The following is a 13,760-nucleotide window of genomic DNA, read 5'->3' as shown; positions in this document are numbered from 1 at the left end:
ACTTCCACTTAGTAGCTACTATTTACTAGTGTAGTAACAATCTACAATTGCCCTACAATCAATAAAGGCTTAATACAAAGTGGCCTCTACTAACATATGTAAGACCATGTAGCTACCTTGAATATTGGAAAAGCTAGCTATTTTCATACCAAAGCAACCATTCTATTGTGTTATCATGAAACTCACATAGCTCATGCAAGGAACACCATACTTCATACATGAATGAAGCCTGTCAAGATTTCGATATCATTACATTTGAAAGACCTTGGATAAAACCATTGAGATAAATCGAGAGTAATGCAAAATGAAAACTTAGTGAATCTTTTAATAGACTCTCATCCTCAAGCCATTGCCAATTAGCATTCTACTCCTTGAGCCTTGCTTCATATACAATATCTAAGAGGAGTATTGTCTAGTGGCATTCTAATCCTAGAGCCTTGCCACAAATCCAAGATCTAAGAGTGGGTGTTAAGAGTGAAACAAGTGGATAGACTCCTCAAAAAACATAACAGAGCAAACACCATTTTAGGCAACATCGAATGCGTAGGGTATAGAGGAGTGCAGGCACTTAGGTGTGGGCAACCAAGGTGGCAGGTGGCTGATCACAAGCAAGCCTCAAAGTCAAGCAAGGGTTGATCACAAACAACATATATGACAATCAAGGGTCAATCACAAGAGACACAAGGGTTCACTTAATCAAGTAAACCATTTGCTTTACCTACCACATAACAAGGCTGACCAAGTCTAAAAAGCGGACCAACATAAGGCTGGCTGTTCGAATCTTTGCCAACCCCCCACTCTAATGTATATTAGACTTACTATCGTTCGTACTCATTCTACCATGTTTATTCAGTGCTCAACCGTGTCCCTTTCTCTCTCCATGTTAAGCATCTATGATCAATCAGCGCCCATGTTTCCATTTTGCTGCACTCTAATCAGACCTTAAGAGTCTCACCCAAAGTCTTGGCAAAAGACACTTGCTTGCAAGTCTGCATGAGGAATCAAAAGTTCCTTAAAGACATTGCCTAGCCCCAAGCAAAAAAAGGGTGCACTTACAATCCCATAGGACTGCTTTATCCCAACCACAGATCGCAAGGGGAAAGCTGTTAAACACCAAGAGTCCAACAACAAGGATCACAATTGTCTTCCACACACATCTATCCCAGTGTAGTTTATGCACCTCCTTGGATCATGTTCACCACTTCAGCTCCAACTTTTGTTAAGCTTGTCAATCCCCACAGCAGTCGTGACAGTTGTTCACTCAACACAATTTGAGCATCTCTTGCATAGATCAACAATTGACCCATCAGTAAATGATTTTTCACCATTTAATATTTTACTTTCCAGCACAGGGATGACGCATACATTAAATGTTTAGGCTAGTGTTGTAGACCACCTGGCAGCTGGCAGCCCTGTTATCAAGAGAAGCTGCGAAAGCAGAAATACTACACCCCAAAAAGGTCCAGCTATAGCTTCACACAGGTTTCAGGTCAAATTAAATCACAAAACTTCAAAAACATATCACAGATTTCAAGTGTTTTTTTTCGAGAACCACTACATAATAACTGCTGTCTCACAGGTTCCACATCAGTTCCTTTCAATAATGTGGAAGTGACCAGAAGTAGAATATCATCAGTCCAGTTTAGGCCCAAAGCCAAGGTGCACAACCTGAAGTCCTGGATACTTACCTTCATAGTCAGTTGAGAGCTAGGCCATGGCACAGGTAGATTCTATCTGCACAGATCCATGTAACAAAGATTATAGCCTGATGCATGTTTTGTCAACACTTTGACAATCAGTGAAGTACCCTCTACAAGAGAGGGTGATCCATGAACTTGGGAGATAGTTATCAATTGTCTCACAGGTTCCACATCAGTTCCTTTCAATAATGTGGAAGTGACCAGAAGTAGAATATCATCAGTCCAGTTTAGGCCCAAAGCCAAGGTGCACAACCTGAAGTCCTGGATACTTACCTTCATAGTCAGTTGAGAGCTAGGCCATGGCACAGGTAGATTCTATCTGCACAGATCCATGTAATAAAGATTATAGCCTGATGCATGTTTTGTCAACACTTTGACAATCAGTGAAGTAGCGTAGCCTCTACAAGAGAGGGTGATCCATGAACTTCGGAGATAGTTATCAATTGGAAATTGATCCATAAGATCTCACTCATTTCAGCATTCTCTCTTCCTTTTTGGAACTTGGACTTGTGTGTTGCCATCCCTACCTGAGGTCCTCACAGCACACTCGCAAGTTCATACACTTAAAAGAATGTGAGCAACTGTAAAAGAAATGGAGTCCAACACAATAAAATTTAACCTCAAATATAGGTGGTTGTGTCGTAACCTTGACTGCTACATTTTTATCACAACTCTGTACAACCTAGCATTGACTCAGTTTTTTCAGGGACATTAGCAATATAATCCTCTAGGTTGGTCAAACTTCTAGACAAAATTGGCACCCCCTAGATAACAGATAATAATTCTCCCATTTCTTCCTCACATTATGGGAAGTAAAGGATTCACACTCCTTCACATATCTTGACAAAATTCCCTTCCATTCACGCCCTGCCATGAGGCATTACATTGGACAAGCACTAATCAAATTGCAATCACTCCAGTACGTCCCTTTAAAATTCCCTTCTTTCCATTCACCCTCAGATACCACTGTGAGGCTTGTCATTGAACGAGCACTCATCAAATTGGTAATAACTCCAGGACATCTCATGAGTTGACACTTCAGATGTTGAATACCCCTCTTGTCATTCCAGTAACCCGTGCTAAGTTGCAAAACTACTGAAAATAAAATGACACAGCAGCCCATAATAAACATTAGCGATATCTACCTTGGACTCCTATTGAAAGTCATACTCATCAGAACTGCTTCTCAGCACTTAAACCTTTCATGAATACCACCAATGAGCTCCCCTAATTTTTACTTGTGATTTACTACTGCCAATTTCACTGCTGTATCACTGCCTCCAACAAAATTACCTTAAATTATAGATTACAAGTAGCTTAAAACAGCAATCCACAACCATTACATTGCTACTGCTTACTCAGGCACCCACATTTCCATTCCAGATGTATTAAGAGGATGGCAGGTGTTCAATTAGTGCTGCTGGCAGCAGCTTAGCACTGTTTCTGAACTAAGAGTGAAACTCTATAAAAAACTTTCAATCTATTAAGTAAAGTTCAGGATCTTTCCTTTAACAAAATTCTTGATGATTGAGCTCCATCTTATAAGACAAGTGTAGAGTGACACTTCAAAGCAGTAGTCACACAATGACGCAATCTTGAAACTTTATAGATAACTGACACTTTAATTGAGAAGCGCGAGCTTAGTTATGGTACCCAAAATTTCATACCTTTTACTAGCAGCAAAGGTCAAGTCAAACAGGTAAGACAAGGACAGACAGTTCTGAAACATAAGCTAATGCCGCAAAAATTCTCAACACATAGCTTGAGCAAGAGTGTAAAAATCTGAACACTTATGGCAATTCTAAAAAATCCGCACAGGTTTTCCCATGGTACTCTTCAAATAAAGCACCCTCACCTGCAGAAGACCACAACATGCTCAGACTTTACCTGGGAGAGAGAATTAAAACAGAGCAACAGCTCAAAGAGAGAAAAAACTCACATTTTGCCAATTCTTTTTGAGCAGAGAAACTAGAAAGTTGACACTCAGCTGCACATTTTGAAAAATTTGTTTTTCTTCCATCTCCAAATTGCCCACAGCAACACCCATACACAGCACCTTCTTCAGCTGAAATTTGACAGTTGCCTTGGTCTCATTCACCTTAGCCTCCAAAGACTCCTGATGGGAGACAAGAGTGGGGAATTTCCCAGCTTTGTTCAAACCAGGACCAAGAAGGCGAGGAATTTGCTTGATAACAGCCTCCGAAGCAAGGAAGGCATGGTAGCTCTTTGCAAGCTTCTTCACAAGCTTCTTATTCTTATTCATTTTCTTTAATGCATCAACATCCATGCAATCTAGTCCAATCTTTTCAGCCTGAGCACCACAACACAATGATCAGCAGCCATCTAAATTGGAAATCTGATGCCTAAATCTACAAGTACAACTTGATCACACAGTATATTTGACTGGATATTTGTTCCTGCTAAGATCCTGTACCTCTTCAACATGCTGGGCATCTCCAAGCATGCACACTTTCATTTTAGGCCTAGGGATGTGAGCAAGCTTCACAGAGCCGCTAAATCGCTTGTCCTTTTGAGGATCATAGTTCTTCAGACCGATTTGCAGCTCTACAGTCTCCACGAACTTTCTTTTCTTCTCCTTAGAATCATTTACCATCTGAGAGATGGCCTCTCTCAGAACATCACTCTGAAGCTTACTGCACAGACAAACCAAAGCAACAAGCCTTTGTCTCTGTAAAAAAGCTTTAAAAAGGAAACTAACAGAACAATGAGAGATCTTATGTAGCATCATATGTACTAAAATTTTGCTGTGCCAAATCAGTAATGGCAGTTAATCCTCACAAAAAGATAACATAAGCTAGTAGAATCGCATAGTACCAAGGTTTTTACTATGAGTGAGGAGTTGATCGTCTTAAGATGCCGCTACAATATAGAAGCAAGGCGAATCAAACCAAAGAGTAGCGCATAGTGCAGGCAACTACTCAAATAATCAGTACAAGTGCAGCCACAGAGTGCAGGGTATCGGTAATCAAGGGGCACGCGGAGTCGGAGGCAGGACAGGCCATCTCAACGATGCAATAACAGCAATGCAGTCCTATAAAAGCTTGATTATTAAACTGTTCTCATTCATTAACATGCACTTTGAGATAACACCAGCGACATCGAAACAGGAAATACAGATTCGGAACCTTAAGGCAAGAACCGGTGCAAAGCACTACACGAAATCAAACACAAGCGCCAGAACACGAAAGGGAGACATGAAAGCAGCTCTCTAACCTCATGTCCGAAGGCTGGTGGTCTCTGCGACACGGGAAGACAGATGAGCCTTCGCACCTGCTCTCACCCGCTGCGCTTCCGTTCAAAGAGGAAAACCCTAAGGTGGTGGGGCGAGTGTTGTTAAAAGCCCTAATGCCTCCACGGGCAGGCCCAGCTCAATCGCCTGGCCGCCCATGCCTGTTTTGGTCACACAACAATAGACAAAACATTACACAAGTCGACACACACACAAGTTTAGACAAATCCCCCCCAATAGCGCCTTGCGAATTACGACAACATCATGAGCTTCAACAAAGGACATCTAGCTAAGTTACGACTGGCCAGAGGTAGGGGGTTGTCATCAGAAAGGTATGCGAGGGAGGGACCACGTACCTAGCTAGGGGGTTGGAGGCAGGACAGGCCATGTGTGGTTGAGGCTAGGGGTTTGTCGATCCACCCCTACCAAGTGGCTGACTAGCTACTTCAAAAATAGCTTGTTGTGTTCAAATCAAGCATGGATGCTCGTTGTTATTTTTTAGGACAAAAGTACTTCTTAAGTGGGAGAAGAGATGTAATTTATAATACAATAAGCATCTCTACACGTACACACAAAAGGTGTGAGTTGTGACCATAGGGTAGTGAGGATGGCCTATGGAAGTCATTTGGTGCACACTAGATGAGTGGTCTAGGTTGGGCACGTTCTAGGTTCAAGGGAAGCTTGAATGGCCGGATGGTCGTGATCATTTGATTGGTGGGTGAACATCTCCCTAAATAAGTGAAATCCAAGTATAGTGTGCTTGGGTTTGCACAATGCTATAGTGTAGTGGAGAACTCATCATTTTGTCACACTTTAGAGGGTGAATGTACCATGAGAAGAGAATGGACCCTACAATACATGTGCACGTGTGTTGGTGTATATGAGTGTAAGAATTGCGACCTCAATGTAGGGAAGAGGAAAGAGGATGGGGGGTGCATGCATGCAAATTGGAGGGGTGGTTTTGGGTGGAGGGTGTTTGAGGGGGGCTAGAGAGGGGGTGAGGGCAGCGAGCGGGGGGGACATCACTACCAAGCTAGATGGGGCCCTACTTAATTGAGACCTATTGAGGGGAGCATGTTCCCAAGAGATGGGTGTGCCTAGGATCATTAGGGGTTACTCACTTCAAAGAGCAACCCAAGAGAGAGAGAGGGGATGTCAATAAATGGTTTTTTTCATGCCATTTGAGTAGGCACACAAGGGATGGGAGGGGATAGGGCCACTAGTAAGGAAGTAAGGGCAAGATATTCAAGGTGTGGGAAAATTATCCAAGAGCTTGAGTTAGGTGTTTAAGTATGAATAAGATGTTCAATAACTTTGCAAGGCACTCTTGGATCCTTACGAATGTTCAATTTTCACATGTTAAATTCCTAAGTGCTACATTATTAACTAAGCTAAGTGAATCTTCATGGGGCATGCCAATTCTTATAGCTAAAAAGAATTATGACACAATGACTATCCCAAATGAGGTTCTACACTTCCCATAAAGCAATCATTGTAGAAAAGAGTGTAAAGTGCTTCACAAATATGATATAAGATACAGTTCCCATCATATACAAACATCCCCAACAACATCTCAAAAATCACTTTTATACCTAATATGAACCATTTTAGTTCTTGGTTTTACTTTTTGGATTAACCAATACTCCCACAACTCTCTAGCAATTGATAAGATGTATTTTAATTGTATCTAGGACAATGGATAGTTTGTTTGAGCAATACCATAATCATTATAGCAAGGTATTAGAGCAACATGTGCATCACTTGCATCTTGTTTATGTTTCTTAAGATGAGAAAACTTTTATAGAGCTATCATACCTTGGAGCATTAAAAATTTTGCTATTGGCAGTAGAATTCATTTTGAAAAAGAGAGGATGCTATTCAAATGGCCACTCCACAAACCATTAGACAAGTAAAATCATTTTTGTGCTTTGGTAGCTTCTTTTAAAAGTTCATAAAGGATTGCATGAACATTGTTTGCCCATTTGACCTATATGTTTCACAATATCCATAGAAAGAAGAAGCATGCTTGTCCTCCTATGATCTAGAATACTAAACCTCATGAATATTTTCAAAAAGTGAAATGGTTGATTATGATTGCATCAATGTTGTCACATTAATTTGAATCAAGCTTAAGAGTTCTTATCAATGCCATTGACTATTCTAATGGTACCACCTTGTATCAAGACAATTCATGTATAACATTTAAGGGATCTGTAAGCTCACCATTACCCAAATGGTTACACCAACCAAGAACAAGGAATTCTTGGTAGTCATCCATGTGCTTAAATTTTGGTGTCACTATATATGTAGGTATGATTTGTTGTTTGGATTGTCCACCACTTATTTGAAATTAAGATATAATCAACCTAATATCTAAAGGTATAAAGTAAGTCGGGTGATGCTAAGATATCTAATTTCTATGAAAATAATATGTTGTATATTTACTTTGTGGATTCCATTATTATTTCCTATTTGCTACATAATCGAGACTTGTTTACACATCTATGCATGTAGGACTAGTCGCATTGTACTACTAGGCAGATAGGCAAGAAACTAATGTGTTTTATATTTCTACTAAGTAGACTATTAGTAGACAAAGTGATGCAAATGCAACGATCTTGTATTTACTAGTGGAGTGCCTTTGGTACCAGGGGTAATTTATTTTGGTGCCATTGATTTGTGAATTTATTTGTGTGCCTATGTACAAAAGTACTCATTATTATTGTGAATTTATATTAAGACATTCAAGTAAGAAAAATATTATCGTAAAGTTATATGTATGGTTTCAACCCTTGTAAAAATTAGATAGGCTTCAAGAATTACTAGCAAAAGAAAGTTGTTCAAGCAAGGAAAGCAAAAAGCCCAAAATGATAACTCCCATGAGTTTTGCACACTTGTCTCTTATTATGCACATTTGTCTCTCTTATTCCCCTTTTCTCTTGTTTTCTCTAATTTTTTGCTAATCATGATTAATGTATAATGAGAGTTTATAGCATGCAAGACTCATGCAAGAGTGTGATTTTGATATCCACTATTGTAAGGATGCAACTGATAAATTAATTGATTCTTTTAGTATGATTTTTGAGATCAATGCTCTTTATTTCATTAATATCTCCACAAATTTCTATCTTTTTATAAAGGGGCATTGCCAATCAAGTCCTCATTATAGATTTTGTGAACTTATGCAAGACGGAATTCATAGCTTGAAATATTAGGTAATCCAAACACTCAAAAGTTGGCTAGCAAGATAAAGAAACAAAAGGTATTTCATCAAGATGGATTATTGTTTCAACAAGGCAAAGTACGAGTGTCCATTGATGAAGATATAACAACAAAATTTTGTACAATGTAACAATGCACCTACATATGGCACCCTAACATATACTGAAATTGGCCTCTATCAATTGGTATAATTATTGGCCATACGTAAAGACTTGTGTGGATACTTACGTGTGCAAGTGCTTACAATGCCAATTTAACAAACCCAAATGCCATAAATAAACAAGGATTTTGACCTATTTGTTTCATAATAAAGTATACTTGTATATTCATGGATTTATAGCTGCCTTACATCAAATAAGTAGAGGATATGATGCAATGTTGGCAATGAGATCTTGATTCACCAAAATGGCATGGTTTATAACAATAGAGATGATTATTACATCACAAGAGAATGAAGTTATAATGATGCTTGGTAGCGACAATTTTAATCGACGTCATTATTAGCATCACTATAGGTGTTGTTAATAGCATTGCCTGTGGTGATGCTATACTATGGAAAAAGAAAAGGGCCAAAACAATTGTCATAGCAAAATAACTTAGATGTTTTGACTATGTAAGAGAGAGAGAGAGAGAGAGAGAGAGAGAGAGAGAGAGAGAGAGAGAGAGAGAGAGAGAGAGAGAGAGAGAGAGAGAGAGAGAGAGAGAGAGAGAGAGAGAGAGAGAGAAAGAGAGGGCCAAGGGGAGTGCTGAGGAAATCGCAAAGGAGAAGGAGGAGGTGTAGGCCACGAAGAAGGGCTTTAAGGTAGTGAGCATGCATCTTTGAGCCTGAAGGTAAGCATTTTCCTCCTTCCCTCCTCCCTCTTTTCCTCTCTACATTGTTTAATTCCTCCTCCATTGATGCCTTAGTAATCAATATGCTTTAGACGGGGTAATCCAGGGGGTAATCTCAGTCCCTCCTCTTATATTAGTAGAGAGAAATAGAAGGGGTATATCTGTACTTGTCTATCTCATAGTTATAGAAGCTAATTATTGAAAGAATGTGCTTAACTTTGAGTGCAATGAGGAGGGCCTTAGTTGGATGGCTTGAGTGGAGCTTGTGTGGCATTATCACGTTTAAGAGAGGATTCCATGCAAAGAGACATTGCTAAAAATTTTATTAGATAGTACTAGGCTATAATAGGTATTGATATTCTATTGAAGTATCTCATTTGTTATCCTAAAGTATCCCTTTTTGAAGAGTTTGTTAAACGTATATGTATAGAGTTTATTAAACACGCGAGAGCATTTTGCTAGACGATCACTACTTCTTGTAGATTGAAACTACCTAATAGAAATTTCCAAAATGTCTCATTAAGTGGAGTTTGAAAATGTCATGATAATGCAATATAAGCAAACATTAGAGTCTTGCTTCAAGTCTTCGGTCACAATATTCAAAGGCCATTACATTCTTTCATTACTCAACTTGCAGATGAGATTGTCATTTAAATGAGCTTGGATACTCATTTTGGCACATGTGCACCATCATTTCCTTGTAGGAGCTCTTGTCTTATTGTAGAGGATAGTTATACATGGTTGAACAAATTGATAAACTTTACAATTGTTAATCTAATTGCAAGGCCCTTAATGAACTCCTTCTAATTAATTTGCATTATTATAGTTTATTCGCAAAAAATATAAAATGAACAATGCCATGTTGTAAGGAGTCAAACTCCGATTGAATAGCCTTGTCCCATGTGTGACTCTCATCTCTATGCATGGCCTCGTCATAAGAGAGGGGCTCGCATGCATTTGTCACCATAACATAATCCATGGAGGGCGTAAAGCACTTTAGTAGAGCATCTCAAAATAGGTGGATCTTACACAATAGGCAGAGTTTGGGCCACTAGAGCAACAGCTGGCTGCTACAAGCTATCTAGCTAGTTGTATGGGAGTAGCAGGCTCCTCTTGAAAGATCACCTTGTGTATCTCAACCACCTGCTCACTAAAGGGAACTCTCTTGCTTAACTCCCAAGACCTACGGACAACTTATTCCTTTAAGCATTTCAAAGTGAGTACTAATGGCTACCTCTCACATAGCTGACACACTATCCCTCTCTACGAGTGTAGTGAGCTTACCTTGATGCCCGTTTGAGTTGCTTCCTTTGTCAAGCACTCTGATAGCTCCATGATTCGTGATGCAAGCTCAAGCATCCTCAAACCTCTTCCTCCTAGCTCCATCCTTCATAGCCACGTGCGAGACGAGAGAAGAGAAGAGAGGAGATGATGGAGGGCTTCAACTCCAAGATCCCTCACTGTCACACACTCACTCCCTCCCTCAAGCACTCATAAGAAAGCAAGCAAGAGAAGAGAAGGAGAGAAGAAGAAGAGTCCACTTTGCCACACACTAAAGAATGAGCTCTCATTTACTTTTTGAACTTTATATACAAAATCCTAAATCCCTTTTGGGCGGTCCCCTTTTTTACATGGTTGGCCGTGGCCTAGTAGGCCCTTTTTCCCATTGTCCTCCTACCTTCCTAGCTTCCTTCCTACCGCCCATCTACCTTTACAATTTGTACACACGTGAGAGCCCAGCACTCTTAAAATAAATCATGGTGCACCTTGCTCTCTATTACAAAAGTCTTTGAGTTGGGCTCCAAATCAATAGGGTGATCTATTGCTCTCTTGGGAGGCAATGAAGTAGGCACCTCAAACAAATCCCTATACTCCTCAAGAAGAGCTGTCAAGGCTGGATGGCTTGCTGAATTATTGGGTTGATCTTGCATCTCTTTATTCAAATGCAAAACAAATATTTGTGAACGCCTCTTGTACTCTCTTTTGAGTTGTTGAATGGTGATAAGCTGAAAATTTGATCTACTAGGAATTCCCTGTAAATGGATGAGCTGTCCATTGAAAATAAACTCCATATACAACTGTGAGAAATCCATAGTGATCTTGCCTAATGTCATGAACCAATCACAATCGAGTTCAATGTCTATAGGGCCCATTTTCAAAGTAATTAGGTTTACTTTTGCTTAAAAATTTTAAGCCAGCTATAAAGAAACCTGTGGGCATATCTGTGTGATGATTTCTTCTTCACCATTGGCCACTTGAACTCTAATGGGCTGCTGTAAATCTGTGGAAATACAATTCAGCTTGTCCGTAATGGACTTATTCACAAAACTATGGGTATTGCCACTATCTATCATCAGAATGAACATAGCCTTTCCATGAATGTTACCCTTCGTACGGAGTATACTAGGGCTCTTAGAACCTGTCCAAGCATCCATAGAAATAGAACAACTAGTGGCAGCAAGTGGCTCATGATAAGTCCCACTTGGATCAAAAGGATCACTTCCACCTGGATTAAAAGAAAAAGAGTCGGCTGGATCATAGAAATACTCTTGCCCAACTTCCTCCTCGAGATATTCATTTTCAGCATTAAGTGCAATTGCATTTGCTTCATCAATCTCATCTTCAGGATCCTCAAACACTAACATACTCTGAAGCTTGGGTTTGACATTTTTGTATACACACTTTGTGGCATGATCAGGAGTATACTTTTCCCCACACTTGAAACATAAGCCTTTCTCCTTTCTTTCTTTGTAGAGATCCATAGGAATAGACTTAGGATTCATATTGGCTGAAATTCACTTAGGCTTGCTGTCCCCTTGTTTGAAGTCAACTCTAGGACTGTTTGTTGTCCTAAAATTACTTTGAGGTCTAGAAGCATTGAACAGTGGATAAGTTGGCACCCTTAAGCTCCCATTTGGCACATGATTGCTACCATAAATGTTACCAACTTGCCCCTGTTTAAAAACAATCCTTGGCTGTCCAAAACCTGGCTGAAATGAAGATTCTCTTCTATATTTCCTTCCATAGCGCTTTGCAAGCTCAATAGCCTTAAAGAGAGAAGTAGGGTTTTGTGGCATAACGTCAGCTGACAAAGATGGCTCTAAACCATACATCTACTTGTGGAGCTTAGCCTCATCGCTGATGCTTTCTACATACATGGTTAGGTTGAGAAATTGGTTAGTGTACTCTCTTACACTTAGGCCTCTTTGTTTCAAACCATACCATCTCCATGCCAATTTCTCTTTTTCAAGAGGGGAGACAAATACTTCAGCCATAAGTGCCTTGAAAGCTTCCCAATTCTCTACAAGTATGTTTTCCCTTTTTATATACCTCCACCAAGTATGGGCAAATCTCTCCAAATGCAAAGAAGCAAAATGAATATTCATGTCATCATTTTTGGGGAATATGTCAAAGTAAGATTCTATCTTGGAGGTCCATTCCTCTAAATCAGATGGTGAAGATGACTGACCATTAAACTTGGCTAAAATGATATTGTCCTTCAGCTCTCTTTCATGGAATGGTTGCTATCCCAAAATAGATTGATCATGAGTGCTATGCATTGAACCCCCAAATTGAGATGGAAATCTTCCAGTAGGTGGCTGAGAAGCACTATGCAATCTTCCCGTTAGTAGAGGACCCCCAGGAAGTTGAGTATTCAGCCCAAAAGCTTGAGAGTTGGCTCCATTCAAATTGCCCAAATAGTCATCATGCCTTTGTGAAGTCTCACCTACTTCATATTGGCTATTTGGGATGCCTCTTTGTCCAATAATTCCATGACCATGTCCATTTTGGTTAGATGGCTGAAGTGGGACTGAAGGCTCACTGTTTGAATAAGCTTTCTCCTTTGCTTCTTTAGATCCCATTTGCATTTGCATCCATTGGGAGAATTGAGCCATAATTTGAGCATTAGATTCCACCAACTTGTCAATAGAAGCCTTTGTTTGAGTCGTTGAATCCACTAGCTTCTCAATGGAAGACTTCGTTTGATCAGTAGACAAGACTATTTGCTCCATTCTTGATAATAGGGCCTCATGATGTTCTCTATGCCTTTGTTCATGTACACACAAGGTATCATTGAGTACACTGATTTCCCCTTGTTGTTGAGGCTCTTCAAGGATCTCTTGAGGTACATTCTCCAACATGGAATCTCTGATTTGTTGAGCATAATCATCATGGACCTTATTTTTACCCTTATGCCCTACCATAATAGTGAAGTCCTGCAGTATCCCCTAATAGAAAAATGGCTATAAATTTGGCTAGGGAACTTCGATTCCAAATTTTTTTAGTTCAAATTGAAGCCAAGAGAGATGAGCTATAGCACACTATAACATATAAGGACATAAAATTATGCAACTCAATCTTTGAGTTTGAACTGTCCAGGCCTGCACCCTGTTTTGACCTGTGAATGCCTTGTTTTGACCCTGTAAGGTAAAATAGTAACCCAAAATGGTTACCAAACCCTGTAGAAGGTTGAGTGGGACATGTGGGTACCCTATAGTACCTCACATGTACTTCAATAATGAAGGGTGTACCTGTAATAACCTATAAATGCCCTGCAATGTCCTGTAAAATCCCTATTTTACCATGTTTAGATCTTGAAGATACTTGAGCCTTTGGAAACTCTTCAATATTCAATTCTCCACTCGTTGTACCTGTGTGAGGGATGAAACGGCATGATAGGCTCCCTACACGGGCTCCGAATCATCGGGAGGTTGGTAAACCTCCCCCCAGGTCGGTTGGTTGCATCCCTTCGAGAT

The 13,760-nt window shown here is 39.9% G+C and overlaps 1 protein-coding gene across 1 annotated transcript; it reads right to left on the bottom strand.

Annotated features, from left to right (window-relative positions):
* Positions 1-3,285: 3,285 nt before the first annotated feature.
* LOC148025508 (large ribosomal subunit protein uL1-like) lies at positions 3,286-5,092 on the bottom strand. Its single transcript, XM_087692678.1, has 4 exons — positions 4,935-5,092; positions 4,135-4,354; positions 3,640-4,011; positions 3,286-3,555 (listed from the first exon to the last, which is right to left on the bottom strand). The coding sequence occupies exons 1-4, from the start codon at positions 4,937-4,939 to the stop codon at positions 3,502-3,504; spliced, it is 651 nt and encodes a 216-aa protein (XP_087548804.1). The 5' UTR covers positions 4,940-5,092; the 3' UTR covers positions 3,286-3,501.
* Positions 5,093-13,760: the final 8,668 nt, after the last annotated feature.

The sequence above is a fragment of the Lygodium microphyllum genome, chromosome 14 (assembly GCF_053477565.2).
Source record: "Lygodium microphyllum isolate KBCC chromosome 14, Lygodium_microphyllum_v1.1.10, whole genome shotgun sequence".
Classification (NCBI taxonomy): Eukaryota; Viridiplantae; Streptophyta; class Polypodiopsida; order Schizaeales; family Lygodiaceae; genus Lygodium; species Lygodium microphyllum.
The sequence above is the reverse complement of the archived record's forward strand: the minus strand, read 5'-3'. Positions and strand labels throughout refer to the sequence as shown.